This window comes from Peromyscus californicus, unplaced genomic scaffold (assembly GCF_007827085.1).
Source record: "Peromyscus californicus insignis strain IS unplaced genomic scaffold, ASM782708v3 Scaffold_5__1_contigs__length_169319896, whole genome shotgun sequence".
Lineage (NCBI taxonomy): Eukaryota > Metazoa > Chordata > Mammalia > Rodentia > Cricetidae > Peromyscus > Peromyscus californicus.
Window position 1 is genome coordinate 90923607 of NW_026294573.1, and position 16063 is coordinate 90939669.

The following is a 16063-nucleotide window of genomic DNA, read 5'->3' on the forward strand; positions in this document are numbered from 1 at the left end:
TTTATGCCTATGCTTTGGTTCTCTCTTGGCATTGGTGTTTGTCCTTATGTCATTGTTTGGATGAAGCAGGAGTGTGAATCCTCTAGCTTTCTCTTTTTCCAGACTGTTTCAGTGGTTTCTGTTCCCTTCATTGCCATGTGAGTTTTAGGATCATTTTTTTTTTCTATATTCACATAATAGTCTGTTGGGATTTTGATAAGATGTTGAATTCATCAGTAATTTGGGGAACATTGTATTTCTCTCTTTCTCTCTTTTACACACACACACACACACACACACACACACACACACACACACCCCAGTAATCAACCTCTAGTTCGTGAGTGTGGGATGCATCTCCATGTATTTATTCTTTAATTTCTTTTAGCCATAATGTTGTGTAGTTTTTAGTATTTAAGTGTTACATCTTCTTGGTATGCAGTGTTTTCTGAGTTTCCATTTTGTATGATTCATTCTTAGTATACACTTAGAAGTATAACTGATACTGTACCTTCATCTCTGCTGAATTTGTTTCTTGGCATCAGTTTAGCTAAGGCTTCTTTAGCACTTGCTAACTAATGCTGTCTTTTTTAAAGGTGTGTGTGTGTGTGTGTGTGTGTGTGTGTGTGTGTGTGTGTGTGTGTGTGTGAGAGAGAGAGAGAGAGAGAGAGAGAGAGAGAGAGAGAGAGAAAGAGACAGAGAGACAGAGACACACACACACACACACACACAGAGAATACATATGCCACAGGTGTGCAGGTGCCGTGGAGGCTGGGAGGGCATGTCAGATGCCCTGGAGCTGAAGTTTCAGGCAGTTATGAGCTGTCTGACATGGGTGCTGGGAACCCAACTCTAGCCTTAGTGCTTTTGACCCCTGAGCCATCTCCAGCCTCTTAACTGATGGTTTCTGTGCTGCTTTAGATTTTTTTTCTTTTTGGAACACAGGGTCTTGATGTATAGCTCAGGCTGGTCCTCCAGTATGTCACCACACTTGGCATCAGCTTTTAAAAACACACAGAAATTCCGGGGTCACCGTGACCATTCCCTTTTGTCACACATGTCACACATGTGTTAGGCATATTCATACCAAGGATGTCTTTGTGTGTCCGTGAACACATTATTATTTTTAGCATTTACTGTAGGCAGAGCAGTGTGTGGCACTCCTGTACAGTGATCATATGTTTTAAGAAAATTTTTTTAGATTGTTTCTATTATATTTGGTGAGTATATCTGATGACTGTAGATTTCTTTTTCTTTTTTGAGATGAGATTTCACTGTGTAGTCCTGGCTGTCTGCAACTTACTACATAGACCAAGCTGGCTTTAAAATCACTACAAAGAACCATAGTTACAAATCTCTCTGACAGTAGAAAATCAGGAAGATTTTATTTTCTATTTTACTGTCTTTCAGTCTCCTCTTGTGGCCTGGGTACCCTTCCCCCCCCCTTCTGGGTTGGCTTCCCTTTGGGCTACTCTGATACAGGGTTAAGTCCAGTCAGCCTTATGTTTCTACAGGTTTCTTGTCTGTGGATTCAACCATCTAAAAATCAAAAATATTTTGGGAAAAATGACATCTCTATTGAATATGTAAAGACTTTTTTCTTGACATTTTCACATTATAGGGCAATATTACCACAATTATGTGGCATTTATACGTTGGGTATTCTGCATAATCTAGGGAAGATGTAAAGTGTATGTGAGGATGTGCATAGGTTATGTGCAAATAGTGTCATTTTATAAGGGACTTGAACACCCACGGATTGGTATATATAGGAGGTCAACAATTGTTCCCCTGTGGTGCAGAGGGCTTCCTGTATGAGCAGTACAGGTCTCTACTAAAGGATTTCAGGCCTCCCTCCCCTGACCAGGTATAAATTTTAGTCACCCAGTTAACAGCACTTAGAGTACTCTGAGAACAAGAACTTGTACCAGGTTTTGAGTGTGTGTGGGAAAACTTTAAAGTAAGAAAAGCTAGGACTGGAAAATAGTTCACTGGTTAAGAGTATGTACTGCTTTTTCAGAGTTTGGGAGTTCAGTTCCCAGCATCCCCATTAGGTGGTTCACAACTGCCTATAACTCTGGCTCCATGGGATCCAATGTCTTCTGGCCTCTGTGGGAATCTGCATTCACATGCATATACCCACATACAGATACACACACACACACACACACACACACACACACACACACACACACACACACACACACTTGAAAGAATAAAAATAAGGGGCTGGAGAGATGTCTGTGCAGTTAGAGCACTGGTTCTTCTTCCAGAGGACCTGAGTTCTATTCTCAGCACCCACATGGCAGCTCAGAACCATCTGTAATTCTAGTTCCAGGGGATCTGACACCTCTTCTGGCCTCTGTGGGCACTGTATGCATGTGGTGCAAAGACATACATTCAGGCATGATACCCATGAACGTAAAATAAAAATAAAATGAACGAAAAATAGTAAAAATAATTCTTTTAAAAAGTAGAGAAAACAGGCTTCAACTGTGTCTCTAATGTCAAGATGCTTGGCCTAGAGCAGTAGTGCGGAACCCCTGGCCACTGGTCTGCTCGTTAACTGTTAGAAATACTTCACAGGGAAGCCCTGGTAGTTGCTTCAGGTGCCTGAGAGGGCACGTGCTGTGAGTGAGCACACTTGATCAGTGAAGAAGCCCAGACAGGAGAGAGAGGAGGAACAAAGTCAGCTTCTCACTGCTCATCTCCTACTCTCCAGTTTAGTTCTGTCAGCTTGTAGGCTTAGAGGAACCTGTTTGTTGCTCATATCCAGGGTCCTGTGCCCTCGCTGCTGAGAGGGAGGTGTATTCCATGTTAGTGGGGGAAACAAGCCTTCTTACAGGTCACTACAGGCTAGCAGGCGTCCATGTATGCAGTACCTTGTGCCAGCAGCAGTCATGTTTGGTGTCTCACTGCTGCTGCTCTGGGAGAACAGAGCACACCAAGAAGTAGCTCCTTATTTAGACTTGTATCACCTTGTGTTTTCTTATCAACATCGAGAAATTAATCTGCTCTTTGTGGACTTCATTGTATCAACAGATTTTAATCCGGTGTTGTGTTTGGTTCCTTTGTTTCAGACTCTGAATTTCTATCTTGTCACTGGCCTTCTTTAGACTTGTGTAGCTCTTCCCATACCGACCCTGACCCTGGGTAGACTGATACTTGAAACCTTGAGTACGCTTCCCCACCCCCACCCCAGTCCTTGAGCACAAGGTTATGTACCCTTGTTGATGTGCCTATTTTTAGCTGGTTTTTAAATCTAGTACCATGACCTTACCTAGAATCTCATTCCTGGCGTTCATCTGTCCAGACCTTGGGGTTTTGAAGTGCAGAAACAGCACATAGATAGAGCTCACTAAAATGTTTATCTCTTTGGTAAGAGAAGTTAGCAGGTCTTGGGTCCATAATTTTCAAGTGCCTTTTGTTGGTTTTCTCTGCGTGGTACTCCTTTGAAGTGTGATGCCCTCTAATCACTCATGCATGACCCAGAATGTTACCACACAGTTTTCATTGACTATTTTCTGTGTATTTTACTGACACTAGCAAATTGAATAGTCTTTACCTGTAGTTTTGCTGGTTTTAGTTCTCAGATCTGTAAGTGTCTATGGTGTGCAGCATGTTCCTTAACTCTGAAAGACGATATGAATGTGTCTGTAGGGAGAATATGACTTAGGGCATAGCTGTACTAGTGTGTAAAGGGATGGAAGCTGCAGAGATGTTCTGGATAACTGGAGACTCTAGTGGCTTATGCTTACAGTTTGTGCTGTCAACAACAGTACTTCATTGTTGATAATAGCTAAGGTGTGCTCAATACCTCTTGTATACCAGGGAGCATCCAGAGCCTTTTATATCTTTTCACTCAGTCACATACAAAATAGGAATTCATATGGAGCTCATTTTGCCTGTGAGGAGACTGGGCTTATTGGCTGGGATTCTCCCACCACTGCTACATAGTAAGATCTGGGGTTCAAGCCCAGGTGCTCCTGCTTTCTCACCTGCCTCCCCAGCCCTCAAATTATCCTTCCTCCACATACAGAAACTCTGTGGCCTTCCACTGATCTCCAGCTTCCTGTTACCTGTCTGCTCCTCTCATAGACCTGTGTACTGGCCTCCTTGACTGCTTGAAGCCCTTCAAAGAGGACACTGCTTTTCTTTGTGGCTTTCTTTGCCTTTTGTCTTGGAACGTGTAGTTACTATTACTATTTAATCTCCAATCTCTCCTTCCCCAAGATAGACTTGTTCTGTTCCTTTATGTAGCTGCTGTTGTTTAAGTGAGTTAGAGAGTAGCATGATCTAGTATTCTTGAGAGAGCATTCCTTTGGAAACTCTCCTGAGCTCCCAGCATGGATTAGATTTCCATTCTTTTCTCTCTCTCTCTCTGTTTGTCTTTGTGTGTGTGTGTGTGTGTGTCTGTCTGTCTGTCTGTCTCTCTCTCTCTCTCTCTCTCTCTCTCTCTCTCTCTCTCTCTCTGTCTTTCTTTTCTTTTTTTCTTTCTTGACAGGGTTTCTCTGTGTAACCATGGCTGTTCTGGAACTCACTATGTAGACCAGGCTGGCTTCCGCCTGCCTCTGTTTCCCAAGTGCTGGAGTACTGGGATTAAAGGCATGCACTCCACTGCCTAGCTTAGGTTTTCATCCTTTGTGCTCCTGAAATGTTCTATACTATTTGACATTAGTTCTTAACTGATTGTAACTGCTAATTTTAGCATCACGTTGGCTGTGAGTTCAGGGTCTTGTTGCCTGTGTTAGCATATGGCCCAGGCTCCTCTTAGGTGAGTGTATTTAAAAGTCATCATGGAAGCTGTTTTTTAGGGTGTCTCAAGTGAACATCTTCTCATTAAATTGATTATGCAGAAATCTATTTTTCAGGACCACTGACAGTTGCTTACTTCAGAGGAGAGAGTCCTGGCTTATTTTGCTTTTTACCTAGAAATTATCCCACCCACCTTTTTATTTTCCTGCTTTACTGTCCAAGGTTATTAGGCATCCCCACACCGATTTCACTTGGGGGTCTCCTGAGATATCTCTGCTGTAGTCAGTTTGTGAAACTTCTTTATTTTATTTTTTTTTTTAAATTTATTTATTTATTTATTTTTTTGTTTTTTTCGAGACAGGGTTTCTCTGTGTAGCTTTGCGCCTTTTCCTGGAACTCACTTGGTAGCCCAGGCTGGCCTCGAACTCACAGAGATCCGCTTGGTTCTGCCTCCCGAGTGCTGGGATTAAAGGCGTGCGCCACCACCGCCCGGCAGTTTGTGAAACTTCTATTTGCAAAACACCACTCTCCAAAATCCTCACCCTGGCCTCTTCACAGTTCCCTGTTGGATAATCTGGAGAGGTGGGCACCTTTGGTTGTGATCTGTCTGTTTGTCACTGGGTGAGTTCCTCTGAATTCAGCCACTTCTACCCACTGCAGACCACATCTAGGTTTCCTTTCATCCATCCCCCAGAAAAGCCAGAGTGATCTTAGTACATCTCAGAACTGGTCACTTACATAAGGGCAGGAGGCAGCTGCATGGATTCTGAAAGGGCAGGGGAAGGATGCTTGTACTGAGGACACTGTTGTATGGCTCATGTCCCTGCTGCTGTCTGGATTGGAATATTACACTATAGTTTTGAAGATGTTGCTGTCTTGAGAAACTGAGTAAAAAGCCCACAGGGGTCACTTCTTAGAGCTACATATATATTGTACTGTATTCACCAGGGGAGGTGGAGATTACTGCCCTGTTTACAGTGCTTTTCTGGTCTTTGGATAAAGAGTAAAGCTCTCAATGTAATCTCTGTGCCTCATGTCATTTGGTGGGCTGGTTGTAACTGTTTATTCGGTCATGGTGTCCCACTAGCCGTCTGTGTTCTCAGTCCTCTGCCGTTCTTTTGTATTTGTATTTTGTATTCAGCTTCTTTTTATAACCTCACTCACTACTAGGTTCCTTCTACTCTGGCTTATTCTTGGCATTTGTTTGGTTAATTCCCTTTCCTCTCTTACAATATCAATTAATTATACTTTCATATTTAAAGAGAACCCTTCCCTTGAAGGGTTGGAGAGGTGGCTTAGAGGCTAAGAGCGTTTGCTCTGCGCTAACAGAGGACTTAAGTTCAATTCCCAGCACCCACATGGTGGCTCACAAGCATCTGCAACTCTAGTTCCGGGTGATCTGGCACCCTCTTTTGGCCTCTGTGGGCATTGCACACATGTGGTATACAAACATGCATTGTAGGGAAAGCCCCCATACACAATAAAAAAAAAATTTTTTTAAGAGAGAACCCTTCCTTGATTTGCCAGATTATTTCAGGTTTCTTGTCTTAAGAGCTAATAAAATACCTGCACCATGTATAGCAATCATAATTTGTCACTTAGAGTTTTTACGTGGTTCTTTAATGCAGGTAGGAATGTCTCTTCACTAGACTCTGGGAATTGGGTGTTGTCTTTATCCCTAACACATGTACTAGTAAACAGAGTACATGTCAGACAGAAAGGTACCGCCTTCCTCCCTCAGTTGATGTTTGTCTTTGTATACAGACACGTGTGTTGTATAGACTACTGTTGAAGGCCAGGAGACCAAAGTCCCAGCACAGACATGCAACTTACCTCTTCTTCCCAGACTGTGAGCAAGAATTTCTCTCTGAGTGCCTTAAAATTAACTTCTTTCAGGTCACAGGGGCATTTGTTGGGGGATGGGATAGGACATGATTAAGCTGGGGGGCTCTGCACTTCAATGGCTTATTGACCAAAGAGCACTTGAGGCTCTGGCTTCTTGTCTCAGGCAGGTGGCCAGTCTTCAATTTGTTGGGTGTATAGGGTTAATTGGAGCTAAAAATTCTTTGACTTACTGAAGAATTGTGTTTTATTTTCCTTGATTGACAGACTCCTCCATTGTCAGGCTTTCCAAAAGTAAGGTCCTATCTGTGTGAGTGTTGTGATTTGGTGATCTGAATGGCCAGTGTCCTTAAGTTGTAGAATCCACTGCAGCTGGTGTGAGTAGGGGGTACTCATTAGCATCAGGAAATTGTGCTTATGTATTTTTATGAAGCCAAACACCTGCCCATGGCTCTGGCATAGATGGAAGCAATGCAGTCAGGGGAGGTGTTCAACAATGTTTTGGACAGAAGGCCATGGCTGCTGCTGCTTGCCATTAACTTAGAAATCAGACTTAAGAAACTCTGGAACTTTCACTAAGTTGCTGCAGAAAAATCACAGGCCTGCTTGTTGTGGGAGCTGTGTGGCTTCCAAATTACAGTGTATCATTATGTTACCCAGATCGTGCATAGGTGTATTTACTTGATGGAACTGCTTTGCATATGACACTTTGGCTGCTGAGGGAGTCTTAAGAAATAGCCTCAAGTTTTAAGAAAGTATACTAGAACCTGGTGCTATATGAGCTAGTCTGCCCTGTCTGCATAGCCTGTCAAGAGACCGACCAATCATCAAAGACATACCTACCTTGCCAGTAGATGATTGATTTGAATCCAGTGTAAATGATACACTTTGGTATTATCCAGAAGGAATTTTGCATGGGACCAAACACTGATGTTCTTTTAGATCTTCCAAGGTGGATTTTACCTTTGTTGAAGTTTATACTTTGTAGATCTGTGTTTTTGCACAATATCCATCCATATATTTACATATTCATTTATGTTACATCATTACTGTGAACAGTAAGTGTGGACTGTCTCATACTGTATTAGAACCTAATAATACAAAATAGTATAAGACAGTTTAACCAGGATGCTCTCAGACTCGGTGTGCAATGTTTTTCTGCAGAAGTGTGCATTAAAATCATCTGGTAAAGTTAAAAAAAATAAAAGCCCAGCATTTTGAATTTATTTGTTTAGGCAAAGTATCTGGCATACTTACCATCATTGGGTTCTCAAATGAAGAAGACAGAATGTCTAGGGACTTGCAACTGGCAATTTTAAAGTATTCCTTTTTGGTAAAGACCCACAGTGACTGAGAAATCACTATTTTGGTTTGTTGCTATTGAAAATAGTTTTGGTTTAAATTGGCAGGAGTTAGTTCCTGCTTTTTTTATTTGTTCGAAGGATTTAAAAAATGTGTGTTTCTTCCTCTCCACTCCCACCCCTTACAGGGGCAGAATTACCTGGACAAGTGATCTCCATGGCAGCTTCTACTCTCGCAAACTTGGCCATCTCCATCACAGGGTATGAATCAAGCGGTGAAGACCAGCCCTCCACTCACCCTGCAGGTGACTGATATCATGAAGGTGCTCAGAACATTCTAGAAAATGAGACAGAAGTAGGAAATAGAGTGAAGAAGGAGGTTGGCAGTGTAAAATGGACCTCAGGCTTGCTAGTCCTCCACTATTTTATTCTGATTCCTGTTTTTATACCATAATCCTCATGTGTTTGTTTTCTCATGCTTCTGCTTGTTTACCTTTTTGGGTTTCCTATCCTGGCTCCTTCCTTTGCCCTTAAAACATGCTTTTCTTATGTCTTGCAATTGTACTGTGTTTCTTCTTTTAGTGTCCCATTTACCATCCATAGTTCCACCCCGACTCTATGCTCTCCTTATCTTGTTTTTTTATTTTGTGTTCCTTTTTTAGCAGTTAGTTCTACACTGCTTTATTTTTTACTATTTTTATGCATTTTCTTGCCTTCCCAACTCCCTGTCTACAGTGGGATGTTTTTCTTTTCCACAGTTTATGCATTCATTTTTATTATTCCCCGGCCTTCTTTCTCTTGTCTCAAAGTAAAAGTACAATTTAAATGCCTTATGCTGTATATATTTACTGTGTTTCCAAAGCAGACCCTCTGGCTGCTCTGTAGGGCCTGGCTTCTGTGAGATCCAGTTGGTAGATTCATACCAGGTTTGGAGCCATCACATACCATACTTTCACAGAGTTCAGAAGTGTGTAGTCTGTCCCAGTTTGTACTAAGATCCTATTAGTGCCTAGTAGAGGTGGAGAATATTACAGTAAACGCCCCCTTTTTTTAGTGTGTATGCATAGTTAGTGTGTGTGTATTATTTGCATATAGTGTATGTATGTGTATGTAGAGGCCAGAGTTTGGTGCCAGTATTTTCTTTAGTCCCTCTCTGTTTAATTTTTGAAATAGAGTCTTTCATGGCACCTGGAGCTTACCAATTTGACTTGGTTTGCTTGCCAGCAAGCTCCAGAGATGTCCCTATCCCTACTTTTCCAGCACTGGGATTTCAGACATACACTGTAGCCCCTTTGACACGGGTGTTGGGGATCCAAACCCAGGTACTTGTGCTTAGGTGCCAAGCACTTTGCCAGTTCAACCATTCTTCAATCCTCCCATATAGGAAGCTCTTTTTGAAGTACTGACTTAGTACATTGTAAATGGAGTTTCTCTGTCCCGTCCCATTGCGTAGCCGCTTTTAAATAATCACTCTGAGGCTTATATTAATTATAAATGTTTGGCTGGTGACTCAGGCTTATTACTAGCTAGCTCTTACATTTAAATTAACCCATATTTTTATCTATGCTTTGCCACGTGGTTCATGGCTTGTTACCTCATTTTCTACAGATCTTGCTTTCTGGGCAGCTGGCTGGCGATTCCTTGACTCCACCCTTCTTCATCTCTGTCTTTACCTTATTCTGCCTCACCATTGGCCAGATGGCCAGACAGCTTTATTATCAACCAATGGGAACAACACATATTCACAGTGTACAGGATTCCACAGCATTTCCCCCTTTCTGTCTAATCAAAAAAGAAGGCTTTAACTTTAACCTATTAAAAGTACACAACAAAAACAGTTATCAAGTAAGAATCAGTTACAATATCCAGTTATTTGTATTTGGCAAAATTAAAGAAAATACTCTATCATCTATCCTATCTTTGTGAGTCTAAAGTTTCATATCTAACTTACCTTTTATTATAACTAAGGAAAGCTATAATTATAACTATCTAGTCTTCAACTCCATGAAAGACCCCAGAAGGAGATAATATTACCTGAGTAAACAAGAAGTGCATTGCAAGCGACTTCTAAAACTCTAGAAATGGCAGAGACATCTGGCTGCCTGGATAGACACCCAAAGTTCTTCCGTAATTTTGAAGCATCCATCTTCAGCCTGTAGGCCTAGAGTATCTGGCAGACTTTTTAGTGAAACAGGAATTTTGAAGGACTCTCCCTCCTATATTGGCAAAGTTAATCAGTTGCTTTCCTCTGTGTCCTGCAGAATGTCTGGCAGTTTGTTCTGTGAAGCAGGAACCTGAAGGACCATCCTACCTTGTTTTGGCAAAGTTTAGCAGTCACTTTGATGACTAAACATAGATAAGAATTATGAGTTAATTTAAGTGTAAGATTTAGCTAGTAATAAGCCTGAGCTACCAGTGGATCATTTATAATTAATATATATATATAAGCCTTGGAGTGATTATTTAAAAGTGACTGGGTTAGGGGCAGGACAAAGAAACTCCGTTTACAGTACTTGTGTTAAGGAAGGCATAATTTAGGAGAAAGCATTCAGAGTAGTAGAAACACATACTGTTCTTGAACATGAAACCATGTTTCTGAAGCAGAGAAGGATGATACTTAGGTTGTAGAGTTACTGTTCTTCCAGCATTTATCATTCCCACTGACCTGAGTTTCTAGATCAAACAGGCAGAGCAAAGTCAAATGAAAGCATGTTATCATCAGCTTCACTTTTAGCCTTGACCCATGAGCACAGACACAAGCAGGCAAAACATCCATACAAATACAATAAAAATGAATCTCAAAAAATACTTAACTAATATAGAGTAAAAGGTAAACCTGATCTCCCTAGATCAAAACTCTGCTGATGGTAGTTTCCACAAGTTTGTTTCAGTACAAATCTGCTGTCTCTTGAATTCATGCGATCCTGCTACACAGGCCAGTGCAGTGCATTTTATATTGTTTTTTTCTCACGTGGACTAAGACAGTGTGTGACTTTATGTCTTCGTGTTTTTAGAGCCCACGGACAGGGGAGAGCCCCCCCCAGCAGTGTCTGCTTCCTCTTCATCCTCCTCCCGTTCCTCGCCCTCTTCTCCGTCACCTACTTTGGGCAGACAGAGGCCTGAGATGGGGACATTTCTCAGGAAGAAGAAAACCAGCGACATTTACTTCGTGTCTCTTGTGTGGGCCATCATTGCTGTCCAGCTCTGGCTGAATCTGTGGATCGTGCAGCTGCTGCCAGTGCCTGTTGCAGGTTGTTGTTTGGTTAAGTACGGTTTTATCTTGTTGCCACAGACTTCCTTCTCCTTTTCTTGCAGTGGGATTTTAATATTTGATATAATCTTATTGCCATCTTACTTAAAATAGTTGTATGTTTGTATTTAGGTCATGAGAAAAATATTTATTTTTATTTTATGTGTTTGAGTGTTTGCCTGCATATATGTGCCTTTAGAGGCCTGCTCCACATAAAAAGGATATTGGATCCTCTGGAACTTTGGAACTTGAATTTCAGACATTTGTGAGCCACATGTACCCATGTCCTCTGCAAGAGCCATAGAGAATCTGGGGCAGCCAGGGATACATAGAGAGACCCTGTTTCAAAACCAAAACAACCTAATGAAGGAATTTTTGAACTGTTATGTCATACTGACTGTTTTACTTTTCTGTTGCTGTGACAAAACACCTTGACCAAGGCAACTTACAAAGAAAACATTAATTAGAGGCTCATCATTGTTCCAGAGGGCTAGAGTCCATGACCTTCATGGTGGGGAGCAGGGCAACAGGCAGGCAGACATGGAGGTGGAGCAGTAGCTAGAGCTTACATGTTGAGAGAACAGCCACGAGGCAGAGAGAGATAGAGGCAGAGACATGCAGGCAAGCAGGCATGTACACATGAACACACAGTACTCCCTCTGGGAATGGCTTGGGCTTCTGAAACCTTAAAGTCTACTGCTAGTGTCTACTTCCTTTAACGAGGCTGCACCTCTTAATCCTTCCAAACAGTTCCATTGACTGGGAACCAAGCATTCAAATATATGTGCCTGTGGGATCCATTCTCATTCAAACCACCACACTGACCCTGCAAATTACAAGGTTGGGTTTAAGAATATTGGTCCCAGGAGTTAGAGACATTGTAGTGGAAAGAAGCAGCTACCTAGGTCCACCCTTACTGGCCTCTTCCTAGTTGGCTTCAACAGTTGGTTTCTCTGCGGAACAGAGAGGCCTCTCTTCAGATGCACAGAGCAGCATCATGTGAGGAAACAGGAGCACAGTTGAAAATATTGCCTGCAGTGGTACAAAGCCCCTGGGGAAGAGCAGCTGTAAATAGCCAAGGAAATCAGTAAATGTTGGGGTTCAGTTTTCCTTAGTCAAATAGAGGGAAGCTATGAAGGCCTTTGTAGTTCATGATGTTTGTAGGGTAGACAGTGAGTCCTGACTCATCCTGGGATTTAGCTCCAAAAAGAGGATGATATTTAGCTAGTGGGGCTTACTTGAAAGTATGCCTGGTGTGGTGGTTTGAATAGGAATGGCCCCCATAGATTCCTGTGTTTGAATGCTTGGCCCATAGGGAGTGGCACTTTTTGGAGGTGTGGCATTGTTGGAGGAAGTGTATCACTGGGGGTGGGCTTTGAGGTCTCAGAAGCTCATGCCAGGTCTCATGAGTCTCAGCCTCTTCCTGTGGCCTGTGGATCCAGATGTGGAACTCTAAGCTTCATCTCCAGCACCATACCTGCCTGCATGCCACCATGTTCCCACCATGGCTGTAATGCACTAAACCTCTGAAACTGTAAGCCAGCCCCAATTAATGTTTCCTTTATATAGAGTTGCCATGGTCGTCGTCGTCGTGTCTCTTCACAGCAATAGAAACCCTAACTAAGACACTTGGCCAGTTCCTTCTGTTTAAAATACCTGTGGTCCTCCTCATTACTTTCCTACACCATCTTGTTTTGTACTGGCTTTACTGCTTAGAATGGAAACTAAGGAAACTTCATGTTCCGCCTAGAAATCTGTGTCCTTTGTGTTTGTATCTTCTCTATAGTCTGGATAATCAAAAAGCTCGTGATTCACTTTGGAGTGGTGGGCTTCCTGGAGAAACGCTGCCGCGTGTGGTGGCAGGTTATCGAGTGCTTCCTGAAGGAGCGGCAGGAGGCTTTAGCACCATGGCCAATTATCGGGCTTGGAAAGTTCTTACTCAAAGTTGATAGCAAGGTATTGTATGATTGTCTGCTTCCGGGGATTTTATGTGTTCCATAGCTTGAAACGACCCATTTCATAACATGTGTTAGTTAATGATGTACTTCATATCTAATTCTCCATGAAAATTTAAGGCTTAGAGTTATGTTCATATGAGGATAGGGTGGACTTAATGAAATACAGTTGTAAGGAGAGACTTCTTCACTTGTTAAGAACCAGAATGAAATCCAGAGAGCTGAAGTGACTTGTTTAAGATTAGGTGATATGGTGGCTCTGAATGGGGGTATTTCTGGAGTGATTCTTGTTTGTCAGATACTGTGTTGAGTTACAGGGGAACTTAACCAGTCCTGGACCCCTGAGACAGATGCTCAACTTACTGTCGAGAGGTGGTCATTTCTGAGACCTTGTTAAACTGGTTAAAGGACATGGAATCTAAATCCACATTCTGCCTTTGTCTCCCAATTTGGTTATTTACTAGCCCTGTGACCTTGGACAGATGGCTTAACTTCTGCACCTTGGTTTCATTATCAATGAAATGGGTATAATAGCACTTACCTCATAATGTGCTTGTGTGTGCTGAGTTAATATAGGCAAGCTCCTATGGGTCTGATGTGTTCAGTGCTAGCCAGGACTGCAGTTTGTACAGCGAAGTATCTCTGTGACACAAGGGGAACACTCAGTGAGAATGCCCTCTGGCCCAGGTGGTAGAGAGGGAAGCTTTGGGGAAGTCAGCAGAGCAAACTGAGCACAGCAGGCATTTATTAGGTAGAGGGACTGGCTGTGCAGAGGCTCTGTCCCTGAGAGGATATGCCTGTCAGGTGTTACAGTAAGGCTTGTGGTTGTCATTCCAGCCATCCTGGTTGTAAAGCAGCACCGTGTTAAAGCTCTGTAATGCACTCTTTCTTCCTCTCCTTTCCTGACACCTTCCTCCCTGCTCTCAGAGACTTTCTCTCCACACTGTTGTTGCATTCTCTAATGATATCCCACTGTTCTTATCTTCTCTCTCACCTCCCTGTCCTCCAGCTCTGGCACTGGCTAAATAAGAAGGTAATAAACATGTGGGTGTGATTTTCACTACTGAATTGTATACCCTGCCCAGCCCCTCAACATCTCCTTTTTCATTCTGTGTTTCTGTCCATGTGTCAAACTAAGATTTGTTTGTAAAATTCTAACTATAAGCTATGGAAGGTCGTGAAATATGAATTCTGCCATAGAGTCATTTACTAAAGCCTCCACAAAGCTCTTAGGATATGAATGGCCCCTTTGTTCAAGTATTGAGAAGTTAGGTCTCATAGCCTTTCTGTCCATAGAATTGATTTCCTTGTCTTTTCTCTTTAATGTGGTGACTCTGGTCTTTCTCTCTTTTCTTCTTTGAGTCAAGGTCTTGCTCTAAAGTCTAGGCTGGCTTCTAAACTCCCAGCTCAGTCTCCCAAGTGCTAGCATTGCGGGCATCTACCAGCAAGCCCAGCTAGCTGTAGGTTCTTTTGGTTTGTGAAACACATTAAGCTAGAGTTACAGTAGAGGAAGAAACTCTTCATTGCTACTTTTTCTGTAAATGACACAGTAATTTTTAAAAACTGACAGATCTGTAAAACACCTCTTAAATTTGTCTTTTTTTTTTTTAATAAAAACTAAATTGTCTTAGTGTGGGCTTCTGTTGCAGTAAAACACAACTTGGGGAGGAAAGAGTTTATTTCAGCTTACATGTCTCAGTGGCAGTCCATCATGAAGCAATACTGCTTATTGGCTTGCTCCTCCTAGCTTGCTCAACCTGCTTTTTTATGCAACTCAGGACCACCTGCCCAGGGGTGGCACCACCCACAGTGGGCTGGGCCCTCCTACATCAATCACTAATCAAGAAAATGCTCCATAGGCCTGCCCACAAACCAGTCTGGTGGGGACATTTTCTCAATTGAGGTTCCTTCTCCTCAAATGACTCTAGCTTGTGTCAAGGTGCCAAAAATTAACTGTGACTCCAGTATCCCAGAAACAGACTATCTTTTCCTTTTTTTTTTCTTTCTTTTATTTAATCAACCTGTAGTCATGACCTATAACATCTAATTCTGTGTTTCATGAGTCATAAGGTCTGTCTCTGGGAACTGCTTTCCATAATTGATATGGCATTGTGATAGACACATTTCATATCAGTTCCTAAGGCCAAGCTACATATATGAGGAATGTTGTGCCTTCGAAGTTTAGTCAAGATATGGCAGTGTTTGCAAGAGGTGGCGTCATGTATGTGCGTCCTGTTTAAACACAAGCAAGACTAGGTTCAGTAAAAATATTGTAAGAAACCTTAAAGATATAGAAGTAGATCAAAGTCACATTTTGATTTTCAGTTTTTATTTACTTATTCATATTTGTTAATTATTCAGTGTTTGTTTTTGTGGTGCTGAGGGGTCAAATTCAGGCCTGGAGCATGTCAAACTTATCATGCACTACTAGACCCAGATATCTGGACTGTTAAATGTGGAGATTAGAATTTGCTCCCCCCGCCCCATTGAAAGGAAGAAATGACAACATCTAAGGTTTTAAAGCTGGATTGCAAGTAAGCAGTGTGTGAAATATATTGTCTGCTTCATCCTACATCTGCATAGTTGTTTTTCCCTCATTCCTATAAACCTAGTGTCAGGATGTGAGTGTGATCCCTGTCTGTCTGTCTGCCTGTCTGTCTGTCTATATTTATCTAGATAGCTAGACAGAATATATACAAAGAGATTATAACACACATGTTGTTAACTTTGTGATTATGTATGTTTCCCCAGTTGGTGTCTATTGAAATGAATTGTCCTCAAGATAAGATAGAAAGAAGAATTAAATTTCATTAAGTTTAATTTGATTTACCCTCAGTGGACTAAATGAGATTGGAAACCCTCAGTGGACTAAATGAGTTTGGAAACCCAATATATGAGCCTAATGTATAGCTGAAAAGCAGAGTTAGTTTTAAAAGATTCCTGAGGGAGCAAGTAACTGCTGTCTTTCATTTTGTGTAGAG

General features: G+C 41.9%; 1 protein-coding gene across 4 annotated transcripts in view; it reads left to right on the top strand.

Moving 5' to 3' along the window:
• The window catches only part of Tmem245 (transmembrane protein 245), an 82341-nt gene that overhangs the window by 14566 nt on the left and 51712 nt on the right, over nucleotides 1–16063 (top strand). For 2 of the 4 annotated variants that reach the window (XM_052715027.1, XM_052715030.1), the window contains exons 4-7: nucleotides 8066–8182; nucleotides 10892–11128; nucleotides 12914–13083; nucleotides 14092–14115. In XM_052715027.1, coding sequence (XP_052570987.1) covers nucleotides 8066–8182; nucleotides 10892–11128; nucleotides 12914–13083; nucleotides 14092–14115 — 548 coding nt within the window. The remainder of the gene's footprint in view (nucleotides 1–8065; nucleotides 8183–10891; nucleotides 11129–12913; nucleotides 13084–14091; nucleotides 14116–16063) is intronic. The other 2 variants (XM_052715028.1, XM_052715031.1) reach the window with 1 other exon arrangement.